The following is a 20,369-nucleotide window of genomic DNA, read 5'->3' as shown; positions in this document are numbered from 1 at the left end:
AAGAGTTGCAGTTGCAGTTATTTCCCCTTTCATTCATTCATTCATCTTCCAAGCCGCTTGGTCCTCACTAGGGTCGCGGGGGGTGCTGGAGACTATCCCAGCTGTCTTCGGGCAGTAGGCGGGGGACACCCTGAATCGGTTGCCAGCCAATCGCAGGGTACACAGAAACGAACAACCATTCGCACTCACACCTAGGATAAATTTAGAGTGTTCAATCAGCCTGCCACGCATGTTTTTGGAATGTGGGAGGAAACCGGAGCACCCGGAGAAAACCCACGCAGGCCCGGGGAGAACATGCAAACTCCACACAGGGAGGTCTGCACTGTGAAGCCGACGTGCTAACCACTGGACTACCGGGCCGCCCGTTATTTCCCCTAATATTTCAAAATAACACTTTTGGAGCTGTTTGCAATATCGTAATATTTTGCTCATGGTTATAATCTTGTCAGAATCTGATACAGTATTGGCCCATGCCTCGTGGATAGGTGACCCCCCCCCCCCCAAAAAAAAGAGAGCGAGAGAGGACCTCGAATGCCTCCTTAAAACAGCAGGGCCTCATACGGAGCTCAAACAGGAAATTCCAGCCAGTGGGAGCAGGGGGGAGACATTGGGAACCGTCAAGAGGATCTGATAAAGACGCTTTATTGGAACATTAGCATCACTTTGTGTGCGTGTTTGTCTTATTCGGTGCAGCGGAAGCTGGCTTGTTTGGATGAGGTACATTATTTACAGCGGGCCTTCTCCGCCGGGGCCTGAAAATAGCAATACAATGTTGACCTGACTATTAATAGTGCTACGCGAGGCCTGTGTCAATGTGCTTTTGTGTGCAGAGAGATGTATTACATAACGCCTCGGAGGGATTTGGCACCCATGTGCACACTCTGTATATGCACTCGTGCAGGAAACATACTGATGACTGGCAACCTCTCTTTAGACTTATTCCTTTTTTTTTTTAAACGTCATTTCCTGTCCTCCCCTCTATAAATACTTCAGTGAAAGTGTCAGCACCTGCCAGGATAATGTGTATTTATTGATAAGACATTCGTAATTTGACTTACCCGCACCCCTTTAGGCCCCAATGGTCCTACTGGCCCAGGTAAACCCTGAAAACAACAGATTTATTTTAAATTCGAGTCATTCAGCATTTATTGTTTGCTTGTCCCAAACGAATTGTGAATAAATGCGAGGAATAAACTAGCTTGTGTTGCTTATTCGTAAATACGCATCTAAGTCGTATTTACACACATGCACATGTGGCACACACGCGCATACGCACGCACACAGAGGGTGAGCTGTTCAACACAAGCTAATTGTACTTGGCTTTGACTACAACTGTACCAGTCACAGCAGAGGATTTACTGCACCTGCCTGCCAGGATAACCTTTGGCACCTGGGCTTCCGACTGGACCTTGCTCTCCCTGCAGGGGGAGGAAGAGGGTGGGGGTGGATGGGAGGGAAAGAGGGAAGGAAGAAGTGAGGTAGAGGGGAGGTGAAGTGAGTAGGATCATTGTAATTATGGTCACAACAACACACATGCGCAATGACCACTTACTCAGGCTCACTTCTGAATCGATTGTATTTAAACTTCATTTATCCAGGTTTGTCCATTGACAACTATTTCTCATTTGTAAGGCCAACCTGAGAGTAGAGTAAAATGACGCAAAATAAAACAAATAGAAATGACTGGCAAAGTGCCTCGACCGCTTCATCAAAATGTCGGGTTTCAGAAAGCCAAAGTTGAACCTGCGTTTCCAAACTTGCGCCCTTGGAAAAAGGGATGTGGTCTACTTTGGGGACGGCAACAGGGCGTGGCGCGCTTTACAAACGGGCACAGAGACGACTTGTGTCAGAGCGAGGGCATGCTCATGTATAACTTCCTTTGACGCACTTGGGATGTGCAGCCATGCGCGGCACTTGCCGTGCTGCCTTGGATAAATAGAAAGTGCTTCCAGTTAGGACCCGGCTGACTGAGGTCTATGGGTCTATTGTGGAGCATCGTGTCTAGTTAGTTTGACGAAACTGTATATACAGTGGTGCCTTGAGATACAAGTGAATTGAATTTAAGACTTCTATCAGGATACGAGCTGTCATTGGGATGATTATATTGCTTTGACTTTGAAAAAAAAAAAATTAGGGTTCAAAAAAGAGGCTTCAAACTTTTCAATTGCCACTCACGGTCCAGGATTACTGTCAAAATAAATGTCAAACAGATTGAGACCTGTTGTATGTTTCAAACTAGAATATAACTTGGCCGTAAAGTTTTCTAGCTTAATGCTAACACATAATGGGAAAAGCCATAGATGGTCCTGCCGTGTTAAGGAATGGATATTGGCCCACAAATGGTGCGGGGAAACATGGAGACAATACAACCATACTCACAGGCATATATTCTTTATCCTTTGCAAAAAAAGTGACCAATATTACTGCAGATTGCTTGTAATAGTTGTGAAACTCTTCTTCATTTGAATGTGCAAGATTGCATTATACTGCCGTCTGGTGGTCCAATTGTGCACACAAAAATGACCTCCAATGAATTCATCATGATGCACAAATTGGTTATTTGTTTTCCCTTCTATTTAATTATGTTATTACCTCATGTTTTTATAAAGTACAATATTATAGAGTGCCATTTTCCTTTTACCCAGTGAAGAAAAGTGGAATGTAAAGGACTGCTATTTTGAGAGCCAAACCCTTCTGAATTGTTACTTGCTGTAAAAAAAGAAAGGGGGAAAAAAAAAGGCTTCAGCTACATTCATTTCATCTTGACTTTACTGTTGACTAAATGCTGGTGGTGTTGGTGGAGGGGAAGGAAGGGGGGCAGGGGGGGAGAGACACTGTAAGCACGGCTCATTGTATGTTACAGTCGAGTCATGCACACCAGCTGGCCTCTGCGCGCCATAAGCGGACAGCCCGGCAGTTTCCGTTCAGGTTCTTAACGGTGACTCAGAGTTCCGCCAGCGATGGGAAAGCGGGGGGCGTTTGAAGATGGGACGCGGAGACGCTTACACGTTTGATGACAAGTTTGGGAACTCCCTCAGCCACTGACGTATTGGACAGGCTCGCACTTGACAATGTTCCACTCTGCTGCCACTGTACGGCCTTTTTTAATACTAACATGAGCATGAATCCACACGGCTTTTATACGGTCGGCTTTGGTCGTTCCTCACTTGAAATAGTCGTCTCTGCTGCGGCCAAAACCGCATGATCTCCTCCCATATGCAAAATGAAGGACTTCTTTGAATTGAGTTTTAACCGTGAGATGAAGGCGGACGAATGCTGGGACATATGACGCTAGGGAATAGGTTAAAAGAGTCGACAAAGCAGCTGTGAATGTGAGACGGTTGACCCAGTTGACTTCTTTCTGTTCCTGTTTGTCTTTGTTTGGCAGTGTTTTCCTGATATCCAGGAGAACATCACAGCAAACCAGATGTCACTCTCTTGACTGTCATCAGCGATTCTCTTCTGGTTGCATGTAGTAGTACAAAACCCCCTGCCGTATTGTGGTTTATATCTTGCGCCCTTGCTACATCACGGCTTTTTATGTGATCGTTTTTCTTCGGTAGCGTTGATATGGACAAATATACTCACAGATTCTCCGGGGAGTCCAGGTGGACCTGGGTAACCTTTCTGCCCCTGAAGACCAAAAAAAAAATGAAGATGATGATGAAGAAGAGACGTGGACACTGAGGACGTGAAGCATAATCATAGGAGTGGAAATAGAGAAAGAAAACAAACACACTGTGTAAAAGCACCTTGGGAAAAAAAAGTGACTTGGCTAAGGTTATGTGTCCTGAGTGGGGGAGATGATGAGTGAAGCCGTTATGCATGTTCACCAACAGGCCTGTCAAAGCAGTTTGAGGCCACATGTAATGAGTCAAAATCTCACAATGCTGTCTAGGAATCCAACTTTCCAATGACAGCTAGGATCACAAATTCCGCTGGAAGACAGCTTGTCACAATGACAGAGCATTGGCCCCGCTAGCCAAACAATCGTAATATAGACATAAAATAAATATTTTATGATACTGATGTTAATCAAAACATGGCAGGAAGGGCGAAAAAAAAAGCTCCAATGCAGTTTCCATTAAATTCTTCGATTTGCTCCTTTTCCTGGATCTTCACCAACATTTCAGTGTGATAGCATAAGTTGATAATTAACACACTAACGAATAAACTACGCAAACGAACAAAAAATGGTCTCTTTCATTTGGTGGAGGAAGTGAAATTGGTTTGTTTGAATCATACTCCTACTATCTAAGCTAGCTAACGAACTAACTGTTTCCAGTTAGCTAGCCAACTGGAAACAAAACCCGGTATCTAGCTAGCCAAGTAACTAATGAATTGACAAAGTAGCTAACTCTAAAAACATTGGCAATGTCGCTTTTTAAAACCATGTTTTAGCCTTGCCATAGCCCTAACACAGCAGCTCACTTTGTACGATGGCTCACACCTTCGTACCAGCCACCGTCATCCATCAAACAACTCCACACAGACACGCTGTCATGAGTCGAGGCAATCTGAGTGTCAAATTCCTCTCGCGCAGGCCTTTAACTAAATATTCTCGTCATATCTCACATCTGGCGTGCATCATTCCGCTGGGAGGGGGTTTGCAACAAATGAACACGCCGTCTGTCAAACTCGCTGGCGTAACACAGTGAGTCAAGACATATCTTCTTGCGTGTGTGAGTGTACGTGTGTGTTCTCCAAATTCTGCGTGAAAGCTCAGATTGCTTAGCACACATGGCCCAGTCTTGAATTGCTCGCACATATTATGTTTCCCATTGATGGGTGACACAAATCTTTCGTCTTTTTACAGCTAAGTGAATACAACTATGAAACCCCATTCATCGCAAAGAATACGTTCCAGACTCACCCGTGATCGGTGAAAATATGTGACATAGCGAGACCATTAAATACTTTATAATTAGAATTTTTTCGGGGATTTTTCTTCTGCCACACGATTTAACCACAAAACTCAACACAAGAAATAACACAAATACTCGTGGCAAGCACAATGCAAGCAGTGCGTTTCCGCCTCCAGGTTTGGACCAAATGGTCCAGTTTGACGTAACGTTCTGCTGAACACGTGCATGTATGCGGCCAGACGGCTGCTCTGGGCTACCACCGGACCACATCCTGAGGAGCGATATGTGCTCATTTGTACGACCACCGAAGTTAAATTCGCATGTCCTTGAGTTCATGTCCATCAGCCACATCTTGGCTTGCGTAAGGGTAGACGGAAGAGTGGATAAAGAAGGGGGGCGCTTGTGTCTGGTGAGCTACCGGCGACTTCTGGCTTTTCTATCTGATTCAACGCACATGCTTGTGACGTATGCAGTGTTGTAAACACGTGCAGACTGGTGAAAAAAGGCGGCCTCATTTGTGAACTCTTTACAAAGGGAGATAAGGATCGGTGACCGCCTGGTCGGGGGATGGTGGTTCTGCTTAGCGCCTGCGAACACATGTACGGTCCAACTGTAAATTTAAACATCAGATTGGTATATGCAGTCAAGTTTATCGTTCGTGCCCCCAGTATATTCCAGAGTTTCAAGCCATTATTTCTACAGCATACAGAGTCGGAATTTAGAGTTGCAAGCCTTCAATGTAGGACCATGTGGTGCTGCATCATGTCAAGCTGCCCTCAGGTCTACTGGAAGAAATGTCGCGTAATTGAGATCAAGAAAAAAAGGCAGGGAAAGACCCCGCGGAAATGTCACGAAAGCTGGTCCCACAGAGCAAAGAGAATATTTGCACGTGAGTATTCGCGTCTCCTCAACAGAGCAATTGAATGAAGGCTTAGAATTAAGTATCATCCATGCTAATTTCCATTGGTGTCTCTATTGCGTGTTGCATTATACGTGTGTTAGTATTAAGCGAGCATACTTCTGTTAGATGCAAAGTGGTTCGGTTAAACATTTCAGCTTATAAATTGCAATGTTTATCCTTTGTTTTCCGCAGAAGTTTTACCGTAAACTTCAACTGAGAGTGACAAATAAACAGCGTAAGGCAAGCACGCTTGGACCATTTGGAGAACTGAGTAAGCAAGAAAGTCTTATTTTGATTTCCTCAAAGTGAGGTCATAGATGGCCTCTTCTTTCTTTACGGTGAGAGTGAGAACAGGTGCCAGGGAATATTTTAAAAAGTCTGTTTTTCTATATCGTGGGTGAGTCTGGAACACATCCCCCGCGATTCACAGCACTTTGGAGGCAATAAATAACATACCCATTGGAAAGCTATTCGTTACAGACAAAGGTGTATGTCAGAAAACCACGGAATGTGTCAAGACAAATCCAATCCGAGCCGACATAAAACGGAAACATTGACGGCGCGAACAGACACCGCGGAAAGAGCGGCGGCATCGGAAAGGTGAGATGCGCAGCTCGTAATGACTCGGTGAGGTTTGGCCCCGCATACGCTGCCTCGCCGTGACCTGGCCCGACATCTTGAAAAGCCATTCGGCGGCCGCTCGCTAGAACAAACATCGCACTGAGAACTCGAACACGCTTGGCTTGCCTTTGTATCAGCGGCCGTAGAAAGGCATCCCGTCGAATTTCCACTTCTCGATTCAAAGCGTCAGACTGGGTTTGAGTTCGAGTGTGCATGCCGTGCGTCTGTGTGTGTTTAGGTGTGTATGACAAGACAGGTGGAGAGCAGCTCTCTAGTTCTCTTAAACCATCGCTTGCATGCAACGCACCAATCTGACTCAGCCTGTTTCAGGGTGGCCTTGTGCCATTCACATGATCATCGCTATCATCGGGGTGGACATGGCTCAGGAGGTAGAGCCATTAACCAAAGGATTGGCTGATCAAATCCCGCTCTGTCCAAATCATGCGTCGTCATCCACCTTGCCCCCAGTGTCACTCACACTGGTGTACAGCTGGGTGTGAATGTTTGGTGGTGGTCGGAGGGGACACCAGCGAATTTTGACAGCCAAGCTTATGTTAGTCTGCCCCAGGGCAGCTGTGGCTACATAAAACAGTTAACCACACCACAGTGTGAACGTGTGAGTGCATGAATAATGTATCCATTGTGAAGCGTCTTTGAGTGTCCAGGAAAGCCCTGCATAAAATGGACGCATTATTATTTGTATTTTTATTATTATTAGTTGTAGTAGTAGTAGTATCCATCACAGCCAGAGTCAGACAAGACAGCACTACATCGGTCTGTGACATTAGAAAATTGCACTTTTTAACATCTAATGCCCCACTAGTAGCACGAGTAGCATGTTACCTATTACACGGTTTTGCCTCTCTAGTTTCATCTAGTTGTCCATTTAGAATGCATAAGTTGTCCTAGTGAAGACCAAGAGGAGATCAGTACTGAATCCATTTAAGTATTTATTCAGTATCATTGATATTCATCGTAAATTGACTGATAGATTGGTTGATTCAATCAGCTTCAGTCAAAAAACATTCAATAAAGTACAAAATTAACACACCACAGATGGAAAAAAAATCATCAAAATGTGGCCTCACAAAAATTGTTTCTTTTAAAATAAAGCCTTTGCCTCTGCTCTCAAACGCTATAGCTGTGTCCGCTGAATGTGCCATGCCCTGTATCAAGCATCCTTCGTATGCTTACTAATTTCTACATATTTGATCTGCCATTTAAAACCTCTGCTGTCTGGACTATCGTGCCATATAAGCGTCACTGCAAATTAAGACACTCAAGTTTATATCAAGTGGGAGAAGGGCTACTCATGACAGCCCCCTACCATCACAAAAAATGCTCATGAAATGTTAACAAAGAATGCTTAACGCTGCAATTCAGAACCACATTGCTCTCCGTCTTTAAAGATATTTTCAACAATTACCTTCAGACATCAGACATCATGTGCAATGTATTTAGAAAAGTCACTGAATTCACTTTGCAGGGTATCATCCTAGGACGCTAATAGTCACACTAGAAATGGGGAAATAAACATTTCTACTCGTGTGCCGATTTGTGAGGGCAATGAGCAAGTCGACATCCAGCTGAGAACCAGAGGAGGTGCTGTACTGTAGATCGTTTAGAGCAGGATGTAGAGGGGTTAATAAGCACTTGGGATACAGAAAGGAAGCCCTTGTGGTTTATTTAACAAGCTTCCTCCGCAGGCATCGTGTCTGATGATTGAGGCGCCATGGCAATGCTGTTCGCGATACCAATCATGTCAATCAGACTCCGAAAAAAGCCGCGACACAATAGTCGTAGCGGTAGCAGTGGACGTGCGTGCGAATGAGGTCATCCTACGCTTAAGCATCATTAGCGGCTAATCGCAGATGGAGAGCAACGAAAACAACCTGGCAATCTCTCAACCTCCTCATCTGGACTCATTTAGTCGAGCCCTTTGTCAATATTTTCCAGCAGATTTACAATTTCCATTGTGATTGAGAGCGTGAGCGACACTGTCAGGTTTGTTGCGAGATGTACGGTGCTTCTCTCCCTCACACACACACACACACACACAAACACACATGCACGCACGCACAAGAAGGGCTAACTAAGACCTAACAAAAGCCACATGTCAGTCCGCTGACGTGCAGATGCACTTTGCAACTAAGAGCAACTTTGGCCCGCCGCACACCGGGCAATGTCACGAAGCCCGCGGGAGTCATCAACTAGTTTTCATGAGGGGCCGACTAGTCAATGAACAGCATTGCACTGACACAGCAAACCCGGTCCAAAAAAAAATGTCATGTCGTTAACGAATGAGCTTTGACGACAAAAACTATGTTTCCTTGTACTAAGCAAGATCCCGACGACCACTACTGTGCTGTACCTATGCAAAACGCATTATACAAGTACCGCACTGTGTTTTCACATAACTTATTATATGTATTGGGGGCGAGACAAAAAAACATTCAATCAGGAAATTGGTTTGATTTAAAATAAATCAAACCAAATCATTCCACTTTAAAATATGTTGATATTTGTAGCAACATACTGACAAATTCATTCCGACATTGCACAACGATAGCAAGAAACTCATGACATCATACCCTCTTAGAACAAATCTATTTACTCTCTGGGACACCGGAACAGTCTGAAAAATGTCATACGGCTCCGTCTCGTTCCCACTCTGCAGGAGCCAGGCAGCATTTTGTTGCCTCGAGATTGAAAATCTGGATGTTTTTTTTAGAGCAATAAGGACTGAAAATAGTATAAACACATCTGAGTGAGAAGCTGGTCAGCCATGAAGGTATGTTTGCATACAAATTCATTTCCGCCTGTTATTCATGTATTACTATATGATTTAGAGCATCACTCGTGGGACTGAGAACAAGCCTTGGATGATGCAAACGATGTCATCATTCAACAGTGACATGGGGGTGCATGTTCGGCTGCTGCATATATTGTGCCGTTGATACAAAGATAAAAAAAATAATAACTTGGAGGTGAAAATAAAGAGCCACTTGTGTGTTTCTGAGTGGGCATATGAGACAGGAGCGATCAGTGTGTTCGTTACCTTGCGACCTTCTTGACCGGTCATTCCAGCCGGGCCGATGATTCCCAAATCACCCTTGAAGACACAATGTGACAAAATGTCAAAAATGTCCCCCGTTACACAACCGGCTAGCGAGCATGACTGTGTGAAAAGGAAAGTACCTTCTCTCCTTTCGGGGCCGGTCCAGGTGAGATGCCGGGGTCTCCTTTTCGACCCTAAAAAAAAAAAAAAATATATATATATATATATATATATATATATATATATATATATATATATATATATATATATATATATATATATATATATATATATATATATATATATATATATATATATATATATATATATATATATATATATATATATATATATATATATATATATATATATATATATATATAATAAGAAAAAGGAAAACCATAATGCAATATAATCATAAGATCTCTGTACTTTTTTTTGTCTTTTTACAAAGCGTATACGCTTGACCAAGTTTCAAAGAGCAAGCGAGTGACAATGAACCAAACTTCAAAGCTGTTACTTGGGAATTAACGCATGGAACTGACTCACAGGAACCTACCCCCCCCCAATCCCCCCTGCAGTTTACAACTTTATTTAACTTATGAACTGAGAAAAAAGAATAATCTAGGATGTAAAGGAAACATCAAACACTCATGCTGATTGGCGTGATACATCAAAAAGATGGAGACTTGTTGAAAATGTGATTGAGTTACAGAACTACAGTATTCATTCTTTATTATGATTTCTGACTGTAAAATTACGATGGATAATTTTTTTTTGAGGGGGAAAAAATTTCACCTTTTCATGGAATTTTCCAAATTATATTGTACAACTGAAAGAGAAAATAAATGGACGAGAAAGGACCGTAAGATACATGGTGGGGTTTTGGCAATACACAAATATAGTCTGTTTTTGTCATGCGCTTAAAATCTGGTGTATACATAATGTCAGCGGTGAAAGACAAAGCCAACAGTTGCTCTCCTGTTTACACACATTAAAATTGGACTCCGTTCATTTTCTGCCTTTAAATATCTCCTTCCTGGAGCAGAATTTCCATTCACCTCTGCCGTCTGTCTGTCCCTGGAAGAACACTGACTCTCTTGTTGATCACAAGAGCGGACCACAAAGAACTCTCCCAAATATGTTACAAACATGGCGACGGCGACGGAAGCCTGCTGGACATGCTCTGGCGTTTTTGGATGAACCTCAAATGCACTGTCACCTATACAGGTGAACTTTAACTTAAGCGGAGGCAAGAATTTGGTGGGTGGGGAACGGCAGTTGCATGAAGCAAATGCTAACTGCCTGTTTGTATATTTACACTACGTGTACTGTGTCTGAATTGTCTTCTGACAGGCAAGATTTTCTTAAATTGTATCAGGTGTTATTCTCCAAGTGCTTGTCCTGAATCTTGATCATGTCCAGGGTTTTTTTGGGGGGGGGTTTCTGTAAATCCTCCAGTCTCTCTCTCTCGTGCTTTTATGAACAGTTTAAATTGAAATAGAACATGTTGATGATATAAAAATGAAAACAAGTTGGTTGTTAATTATTAAGTGGTCACCCCCCCTCTGTAAAGTTAATTAATCAACCCTTTTTTTAAAAATCTGAATACCTGATGATTCAATTGAATTTTCAGTCGGATATCCATACACCAAAATATTCGATAGCTTTCGCTCCGCCCGCTATTGAGGCGGATAATTAGCTAACTAGCTGGCATTACTTCACTGAGTGTAAAAGAGCAAAGTAGTGATTCATTTTCTGAGAAATTTGTATTTTTCCTGTGGTCCTAATACCGATTTTAATTTGTTTTGTTGTTGTTGTTGTTTTACAAAAACAGCGTGTTCAATGAAAAAGTTTGCATTATTTACACACAAGAACACATTTTAGAGCTGGAATTGCAACACTGCAATAAATTGAAACCGCCATATTTTTGCTTGCGGTTATCATGGCATCAGAATCGGATACTGAGCCATTTCCCGTCGTCAATCACGATACACAAGCATGCCAAAAAGTTACCTTAAGCCCGAGTGGCCCAGGTCGGCCAGGGTTTCCGTGGGGACCCGGGAGACCCTGCAGGAGACAAAACGGCAAAGTGATTAAAATGCTCCATGCCACAGGTTTCTCGATATTGCAGTTTTGCTACTGGTAGTACAACCAGACTAATGTGATGTCAGTGAGGGGGGGGGGGGGGGGGGGGGTCACTATCTGGAGAAAACTTGCTATTTTAACCCATTTTCTGAATTACTGAGGGTTTTGTGTTTCTTATGTGTGTGTGTGGGGGGGGGGGGGTATGGAAAAATGGGGCTCCGTGGAACAGTTCCGCCATATGGATGTGGTTTTCCTGTACCCTCCAACACCACAGCCCCCAACACACACACTTTTGTCAAGACTCTAAACGACTAATCCAGATCACCTCGCTGCAAAACATTTTGGATTCCTCTGCCAAGTGGCGTCTGGATCGGCTGTAGTTGTTGTTTTTTTGTTGTTGTAGTAGCAGTATTTGGCTAAAGTTGAAGCATGCCTCCTTGTCCAGCATGGCAGGCGGCTAAAAAGGTGAGACAAAACAATCCAGTTGTCTCGAAATTCAAACACTTTGACGCGGAAATTTAGCTGTCTTCTCGTCTCCCCGAGGGAGGCTTTTTCTAGTGGCTGTCTGACCCCGAGCCTTGTTCTCCACGTGGTGGGACATCTCTCGCCTTGCTCACACCCCTGAGGGAGGTCAAGGGTCGGCCGACGAGGCGGCCCGAGCGGGGTTCATTGAGGTGAGTCGGAACAAGTCGGCCTTCTTTGGGTGTTCTTTGGGAATGAGGATCTGCAGACGTGTCCTTCGAAACTTCCTAGTTAGGCTCCCCGCATTCATGCCGTTTTGAAGAGAAGCAAATACCAACGAGATGAAAGCCCATCATTGTTATCCGCATGTTGAAACTTCAAAAAAAAAAAATCCTCCTCTTTTGCAGCTAGAATCTCACCGACTTAAAACATCAGACTTCCACCTGTAACCTGACCATACAAAACAGATTTTTCAAGCTGTCGATATCCAACCAAAAACCATGATCACAAAATTGTGATATGATCTCAACTGTGTATTTTGGGACTGCTCCATCCCTAAAGCGGCATCATGTTGGATATGTGAAATGTTGAAAGAGTTTTCCAACACTTCCAATCAGAGCTTAAGCCCACATTGCAAGCGGCAAATGTTTGCAAGTGTGTGTGCATGTAGTGACCGCTTTTTTTTTTTTTGCAAACAATTTGTTTTTTCACCATCAAATTTGGAACACATTTGTATTTAAATTGTCTGCTAACGTATTTGCGACCTTGAACGAACCTTTTCTGCGTTTATGTTTCGGGTGTGGGTTAGTGTTGGATTGCACTTTATGAGCACTCAACATCCACAATCAAGGGGACTTGGTCATTATCTATCTATATATATAGATATTTTTTTTAAATATTTCCAACAAGCTTAAATTTGCGCACTTGTGCTTGACACGCCAGCTGTTTCCATTCCAGGGATTCGCAAGTTTTAATGACCTCGCCTCACTCTCGTGGCCCCTGTCATTGCTGCTTCGCATGCAACTGGCTGTCCCCCTCCAGACTTTTGGTGTGTTTTTCTGCATCCAGACAGTGTTCGCTGAATGCTCGTTCTTCCCAAAATACACTAACACACACACACACACACACACACACACACACACACACACACACACACACAGCAGGCATGTTTGAATTACATGTTTCGCAATGTGGTTTGGGGAGTACACTTGTAGACATGGGCATGATTTTTTTTTTTACATTGGTTTTGATTTTGGGTACAGCAACCTTGCCTGCATGTCTTGCCCGGAACAGGTGTCTAATTAGAGGAGGCGAGGGCGCGGTGCACGCAAGGGCCCCCGACCGGCGGCGGCCCCTGCGGCTTTACAGGGCGTCACTGCGGCCCACTGCGGTCCTACCTCAGCTCAGGCCAAAATCATCCTGATTTAAGAAGTATAGCGCTTTAGTTTTGATGTTATGGCAACGGTGCGTCACTCTCAGGTATATAAATATGGAACGAATTGCTTCTTGATGCCATATGCACAACTAAAACGTAGTTGCTGGACATTACATTTGGGAGCGTGGCGTCAGGTTCCCACAAAGATTATTTTTGACAAGCAACTCTGTAATGGGCATAAAGTGGCGTCCGACTTTGAAGCGCACGCTCGTAAAGGCCACTTAATATACAGTCTCCTTCGAAACACATTTAGTTCATCATTTTGTGCCAGATGGAAGCCGGAGGGGACGATTTCAAAGCCGTGTTTCCAGCAGGCGCAACGGAAGGGTCAGGTTCATGATCAATTATACTCACAAATTTTGTTTTTATCTTTTTATACGGTGATTCTGCGACAGTGCCAACAACTCAGGTGATTGCTTAGGGCGTCAAGTTGAAGGCGGATGCCGAAAGGCAGCTGACATTAGCCTTTTTCAATGACAAACAACGACAACGTGTTTAGAATGCCCTGCGTAGGGCCCCTTTTTAGATATTGCTGCCGGGTGGCAAGTTATTTGACAGAGCTCCAATCGACAGCTGATATTTACCCGTATTAATGGCACAACTGCAATTGCACACTGCAATGACAACTCAGGATTCAGGACTGTCTCGAATAGGCCCGAGCAGGCTTGTTGTCAGCAATTTATCGAGTAAAACAAAAATGGTCATTTTACTCAATAAAAGCATAAATAGCAAACTTATAATTGTGCATTGTTGTCATTTTTCAGCTATTTCCCCCCCACACCCCTCCAACTCTGTTTGTGAGCTGTGAAACAACTAAACAAAAGCAGCCTGGTAAGTTTTAATGTTACGGCGAGGAGAATAGGGCGCGCTCCGAACAGACGGGGTTAGTCTTTGCACGCGTCCCTCTCGCACCTCCCTGCCACCGCCGCCGTCGCCGTCACACGCCCTAAAAATGGACGCGTCTGTGCGGAGAGCGGTTGCCGAGGCGACGGCGTCTCGCACTCATGTGTGGGGATCAGAGGTCAAAGTTCGCGGCCGTTGCCTGGTTGGGCTCAATAGTGCTCTGTGTGTCATCACACCGGTTTCCCGTAATCCAAGGCTACGGAAAGTTGTGCGGGGAGGAAAAAAAAGGGGCAGGTCTGCAGGATTTCAGCGGGAACCCCTAAATTTATCAGACTGAACAGTGTTGTCAGTTGTTACAAGTGCCCAGTATGTGTAAACTGCAACGTTTCCGCAATAGACCGCAGTTGGGGTTTGAAGAGAATACAGGCAAGTCCGAATTTAGAGTTGCGTGCTTTCAGTGAAGTGCCACATTGTGCCGCAACATGCCAAAGTGGACTGAAATGTACTGGAAGTCATTCAGCATCATAAAGAGGCAAAGAAGGTCCCCAACTAAACTTCAATAAGTTGTCCCCATTGAGTAGAGAGCGTATATACCTCTGAGTATTGTTGTATTCTCTGCTTGTATGTGTTGCTACTCTATTTGTCTTATAGTAGCAGCAAAGGTTTTCCAATTCCCGCAACATCTATGCTCATTTCTGTTAGTACTTTAAAAAATGTCTTTTCAGAAGCTCAAATTGTGCATTAAGCATCTTGGAGGGGTCAAACTGAAAGACAAAAGGTATTTTGCAAGATAGGTTTGTGAGGCTTTGGTCGAGGTCTATCTTCTACTGGGAGACAAAAAGAGCAAAAGAAAACGCCATGCAGATGTTGAACAGTACAGTTCTGGCTGATGGAAAGAAATAAACAGGTTGATTATTACACGCCTGCAAAAAATTATATGGCAATCATTTATGTATTCGTTTTGGACGTTTGGAGACAAACCAGATTGGTTTGTTTCACTGGCCCGTTGGACGGCATCGCTTTCTCAACAACTTTGGTCGGCATCAACGTTGCATTGCTGCGCTGACATCGGACAGGAAAAACTCAGAGCATTTAAAAAAAAAGGAACTAAATGGTGCTGGTCCCAAAGTTACTGTGAACTTCACAACAGCACATATGGCAGAGACAAAGTTGACGCACAGGAAGGTGACTGTTGCGTGAATAGTGCTTGCATATGGATGAAATATGCCATGTAAATTCTAATAAAGTTTTCTGCACAGTTCTATTCAACTCCATATCAAGAGCCAATCTATAATTTTGTGAATTTCGTTTTTTTTCTCCAATTTATTCTTATGAATTCCTATTCATTTTCATGGATCTTTTTCAACTTTAAAAACATTTTTCAAGGCTTGTCCAGAATGGGATTCCCCCAAAAGTGAAAACGGGCTGCATGCCGCAGGAGCTGAAGCAGCAGCGAAAAGTCCAGCGCAGCCATGTGTTCTCTGTTTACAGTGCTTTTATTAGGCATCCTGTGGCACAGTGAGCTTTTGAAAGGCCGTCTTTTTAGGAGCTTTCCTGTTTATGCTGAGAGATGGGAGTTCAGCACTCGCAGCCCCGTGCCGAATATGGACGATCTGCTTCCATAGGAAAACCTTGTGTGAGTGGGTGTGTGTGCGAGAGTGACACTAAATGCGTAGGCCTTGTGAGATTGGTGGAAATTTTGGCTTGAAAGGTTATTATTATTATTATTATTATTATTATTATTATTATTACGGTACTGTCGTTACAACTACAAAAAACAATCTGGGTCTTTAACTTGTGGGATGGAAGCCCCGGACAGAGGCCTCTCTGTCACCCGTCTGTTATACAGAGGCGTCAGTCAACATGTGCACATGGACAGCACACAGACACATTCAGAAGCAAGGATGGCTCCAAAAGCACGGCAGGACATATTTTTGGAAAAACGGACTTGTGAATGACTCGTATACACATACTGTAGCTGTAGTGAGTTGTGGCTACAGCAGCTCCTTGCGAGTGTGCTCATTCCGCATTTGTGTGTTTCACATCTTTTCCCCATTAGGAAATGGCTGAAAGTGCATCCGGACGGTGGCTGTCCATGCACATATGTGAGGACATTGCGCTACTTAAACTACATTTTTCTCCCTGCCCGTGATTTAGCAGCTAGACTGTCTGAAGATCTGACACTGACAAACACGATCGCGTCAAAGCCAAAAGGTAAAGTGAGTTGCGATGTTTGCACAGGTAGTGTTATGTGAATGTTTGGCTAAGTTGTCAACATGGGCTTGAAGGGACATTTGTGTATGGCAAGGTGTCTGCTGCTGAACAAATCCTTCTCTGGAGAGAGTCCCTGAGGCTCGCAAATACCATCTTCTGCATTGGCATCGGAGAGAATTGGCCTACCCTCGAATCAAATTGATTTCAACGAGAGTCCGACGAGTGGATTTCAAGAAGACCGTAATGCTTTACAATTTAGAAAGATAAATGTAGCTGGGGGTGTCTGAAGAAAAAAGGACCCGGACTCACCCGAGCACCCCTCTTTCCTGGCAGGCCTGGCTTCCCTGGGGGTCCTTGAAGTCCCTGCACAACAAGAAAAAATCCCTTTAGTGTTTCCTTTTGACTGCCACTGTGCACATGCACTCAATCAACCATGAGGTCTGAGGTAATTCTATTAGCTGGTGATGAGAGCTGAGGCATATCCGTCAGGTAATTCTGAGCCAGCGTGGCAGGAAATGGTCGAAATAACAGATCGTTTCCTGTGCCACTGAACGCCCTGCGCGCCTTTATCGTGCCCGGTCGTTTTCTTTTAATCAAACGAGGGGGAGGAAAGTCAAGAAAAACAACAACACGCTCTGAATGCGAGCTTCTCAGTGCAGACTACCAGGAAATCTCCTCGAGATTAAAAAGAAGCCAATTGAAAGACTTTGAAACAATATGGCGCCTCTCCCATTGCAATCATAACTCCTTCCCGAGTCTTCTTTCCGCTTCCTGCCACTCTGATGGTTCTAATTGCCCCCAATTCCAACGCCTGCCATGCACTCTTATGGTGGCCCCGGGACCTTCTAACATGGACACATGCACCTTTCTTCTGAAAAGTGATTACTTTTAGCCATCTAAAATGACATCAATCAAATCGACTGACGTGATATTTGAAGTACTTGAAGATGGGCCTCATCCTAAACTAGGACACTAAGCCAGAAACAATACTCTTCCTGGGATCCGCTTAAATGTACTGATGCACTCATTCCGCACAATAATATGCAATCCCTTCATATACGTGCAAATGGATCGGGACCCTGACAAATCTCAGTGCGATGCGCTCAACTCTTCTATATTTGGCACAATTATGGCGACGTTATGCCCAATGACCAGGTAGAGTTCTCGAAAAGTGTCATTTAGCTGACGATTGTCATGACAGCATTGCGGGCATCACTACAAAAAATAAAATAAAATAAAAAATGATATGAGCCTTTTCCGACTTTTGCGTTTGCATTGAGAAGCTAAATGGTGGCGTTTACCAACCGCCTTGACCCGCGACCCAGCTTTGAAGGTGGGCCATGTGACCTCCACTAGCCCCCTGTGATAAGAGGAATCTGGTGCGAAGACGGCAAGGCGTCAGACCTGACACGTCGTGCCAAGCCTTGAGACCAAGATGAAAATGGCGGGAGAGGGTTTCAAACTAGTGCGGGAACTGCCGCAGGGCTACATGAAGCGCCATTAAGATGGCGACGGAGCTACAATTTGAAGGCACAAGACCGGGAAAGACTCGGATGGACTACAAAGTTGATAGCCTTAACTGAAGTAAACCATTAAAATTCAGCATCAAAACAAATGTGCCTGCATTTTTTTTTCTCCTGAAAACTGAGACAAAAACTGCTTACCGCAGGGCCAGGTTCGCCTTTTAGTCCAACAGGTCCAGCCAGCAGGGAGAACTGAGTAGGTGGTACCTCCCAGCTCTGGAAGCCGTCTGTGGCAGGTGATGTTACAAGATTGGACAAAGGTGTTGTCGGTCGTGGGGTGACCGGAGCCTTGGTGGCTCTGGTTTGCTTGGTTGGCTTGATGACCTGTTTCAGGTTTGGCTTGGTGGTTTTCGCAAAACCTTTCGATATGGTTGCTTTTGAAGGGTTGACTTTTGATACTACTGGTTTGGAGGGAAACGCTTTGACAGAATTTAGCTTGGGCTTTGAGAGAGTGGCTTTGGATGGTATGACTTTGGCCTTAATGGGGGTTTTCTTAGCTGCGGTCGGCTGTGGTTTCTTTAGGGCTGGAGCTTGATCTGATGAAGCAGAGTCAGGCTTTTTCTTGGAAGGATTTGGGCTCGTAGTAGCTGTGGGAGTGGGCTTCTTCTTTTCGGTTGCTACAACCACCTTCTTGTTTGGCAAAGTGGGCTTTGGAGAACTTGTTCTGGGAGTTGGCTGACTTGTTGTTTTAGAGGTGGATGGTTTTGTGGCAGGTGGTCCGGTTGGAGCTGCTGTGGTCCTGAGTGGAGCCGTGACAGTTTCAGTTCTTGTCTTGGTCGGTGGAGAGGCTAGGCCAAGATGATCTGCGACTGGCATCACAGTCCTAGGTAAGATCATAGGAGTGGTCCCGACGGTGGGTTTTACTGTTTGCGTGGGGGCTACGTATCTGACAGCGGAGGCGGCGGCCGCAACACTTCGCGCGAGGCTTCGCCCAGTGGCCTTCTTGGTTATCAGACTCCCATGTTTGGGGGCAGCGGTGGATGATGCATTGATTTGTCGCGGTAAGACAGGCAGCAAAGGTGCAAGATTCGGCCTGTACGTGTCAGCTTCCCTACACTGTTTCTTAATGTACTTGCAGTAGTTGTGAGCTGCCTGGGCAGACGGGATCAGGTCAAACTGGCAGATGGCTCCTTCAAAGTGAGCCCAAGCTTGTTGGCTTGAACGGCCCAGCAGGAAGGAATCCTCATGCTCCGGTGCCAGTCCCTCCTCATTGTCCCACCCAAAGTCCACATGAACACTCTGCTCTCCGCAGGAGGCATATAGAGTCACTTTCTGTCCTTTAATTCCCACCGCCAGCTGGTGCCACTGGCCGTCGTGGGGTTCATAAGGCAGCGCCACCGAGGAGTTTGGTCCCGTGTGGAGGACAAGACTGCCCGGTACAAGCTGCAGGCCGAGGAGAAGCTTCTTCTTTTCCGAGAGCAGGGTGAAGAGGAAAGCGCTGTTGACTCTGTGTGAGCGGACACTCAGGACCAGTGCCGCATCGGTCCAGACGGACGTCGGCCAGATGGAGCGCAGTGGACCCTCAATGTGCGCCAGTTGGTTGAGGATGATTCCAGATTTGAAGGGAATGACCCCAGCTGGTACGGAGCGTGATGGCTTGTCTCCCTTAAGCCCCAGCTTTTGGAGGATGTCCACATCTGAAGGCATGGAAAAGCGGTGTTTAGATTACATAGAATAGAAATTGGACAAAAGTAAAAACAGTGAATCCCTTTTTTAGTACTGCTTTTTTGCGCGCCTTTCATTGTTAGATTCGTCTCATATTTTTGTGGTATCAACATGGCAAAATGACAAAACAAAATACAAACAACATATCAGGTCTCGCTACCTTGTAGGGCATGTCAGAAAGCAGCTGAGGAAAGTGAAATTCAACAGTTTCCTTCTAAGGCAAATATATTTTAGGACGACGGAAATAAACTTGTTGATCGGCAACAAACTGTTGCGGCACATCGTCTATTGTAATTCCGAGCCAAACCAAATGACTAAGAGAAAAATATCTACACCAGTAGTGTACAGAGCTTTGCTCCTTTTATCCTTCATGCCTTTCCTGCAGGGATCCTGCACTAATATAAATTTTTGGTGGTGCTAGCTGTCCACAGCTTCCAATTTAAGCAGTTAAGCAAACAAAAAGTATACAACCATGCAAAATGGATCCCTTTGGACTATGACAAATCTTTGTGTAACCACTATAGCGCAGACTTTTCGGGCGATTACGTTTTTTTTATGGGTTTTTACACGATACAGGCAAGTCTGAATTTAGAGTGGCGCGCCTTCAGTGTAGTATCACGTTGTGCCACAGCAGGCCAGGTAGCACTGAGATCTGGATGGGATGCTGCATAATTGCCAGCCATGAGAGAAGGTT

At 44.6% G+C, this 20,369-nt stretch overlaps 1 protein-coding gene across 1 annotated transcript in view; it reads right to left on the bottom strand.

The window, feature by feature from the left end:
* The window catches only part of LOC127590922 (collagen alpha-1(XXVII) chain B-like), a 52,935-nt gene that overhangs the window by 26,987 nt on the left and 5,579 nt on the right, over positions 1 to 20,369 (bottom strand). The window contains exons 3-10 of the mRNA XM_052050541.1: positions 18,152 to 19,647; positions 16,797 to 16,850; positions 11,462 to 11,515; positions 9,586 to 9,639; positions 9,446 to 9,499; positions 3,589 to 3,633; positions 1,365 to 1,418; positions 1,059 to 1,103 (exon numbers count right to left, since the gene is read on the bottom strand). Coding sequence (XP_051906501.1) covers positions 1,059 to 1,103; positions 1,365 to 1,418; positions 3,589 to 3,633; positions 9,446 to 9,499; positions 9,586 to 9,639; positions 11,462 to 11,515; positions 16,797 to 16,850; positions 18,152 to 19,647 — 1,856 coding nt within the window. The remainder of the gene's footprint in view (positions 1 to 1,058; positions 1,104 to 1,364; positions 1,419 to 3,588; positions 3,634 to 9,445; positions 9,500 to 9,585; positions 9,640 to 11,461; positions 11,516 to 16,796; positions 16,851 to 18,151; positions 19,648 to 20,369) is intronic.

This window comes from Hippocampus zosterae, chromosome 18, assembly GCF_025434085.1.
Source record: "Hippocampus zosterae strain Florida chromosome 18, ASM2543408v3, whole genome shotgun sequence".
In the NCBI taxonomy this organism is placed as follows: domain Eukaryota; kingdom Metazoa; phylum Chordata; class Actinopteri; order Syngnathiformes; family Syngnathidae; genus Hippocampus; species Hippocampus zosterae.
The sequence above is the reverse complement of the archived record's forward strand: the minus strand, read 5'-3'. Positions and strand labels throughout refer to the sequence as shown.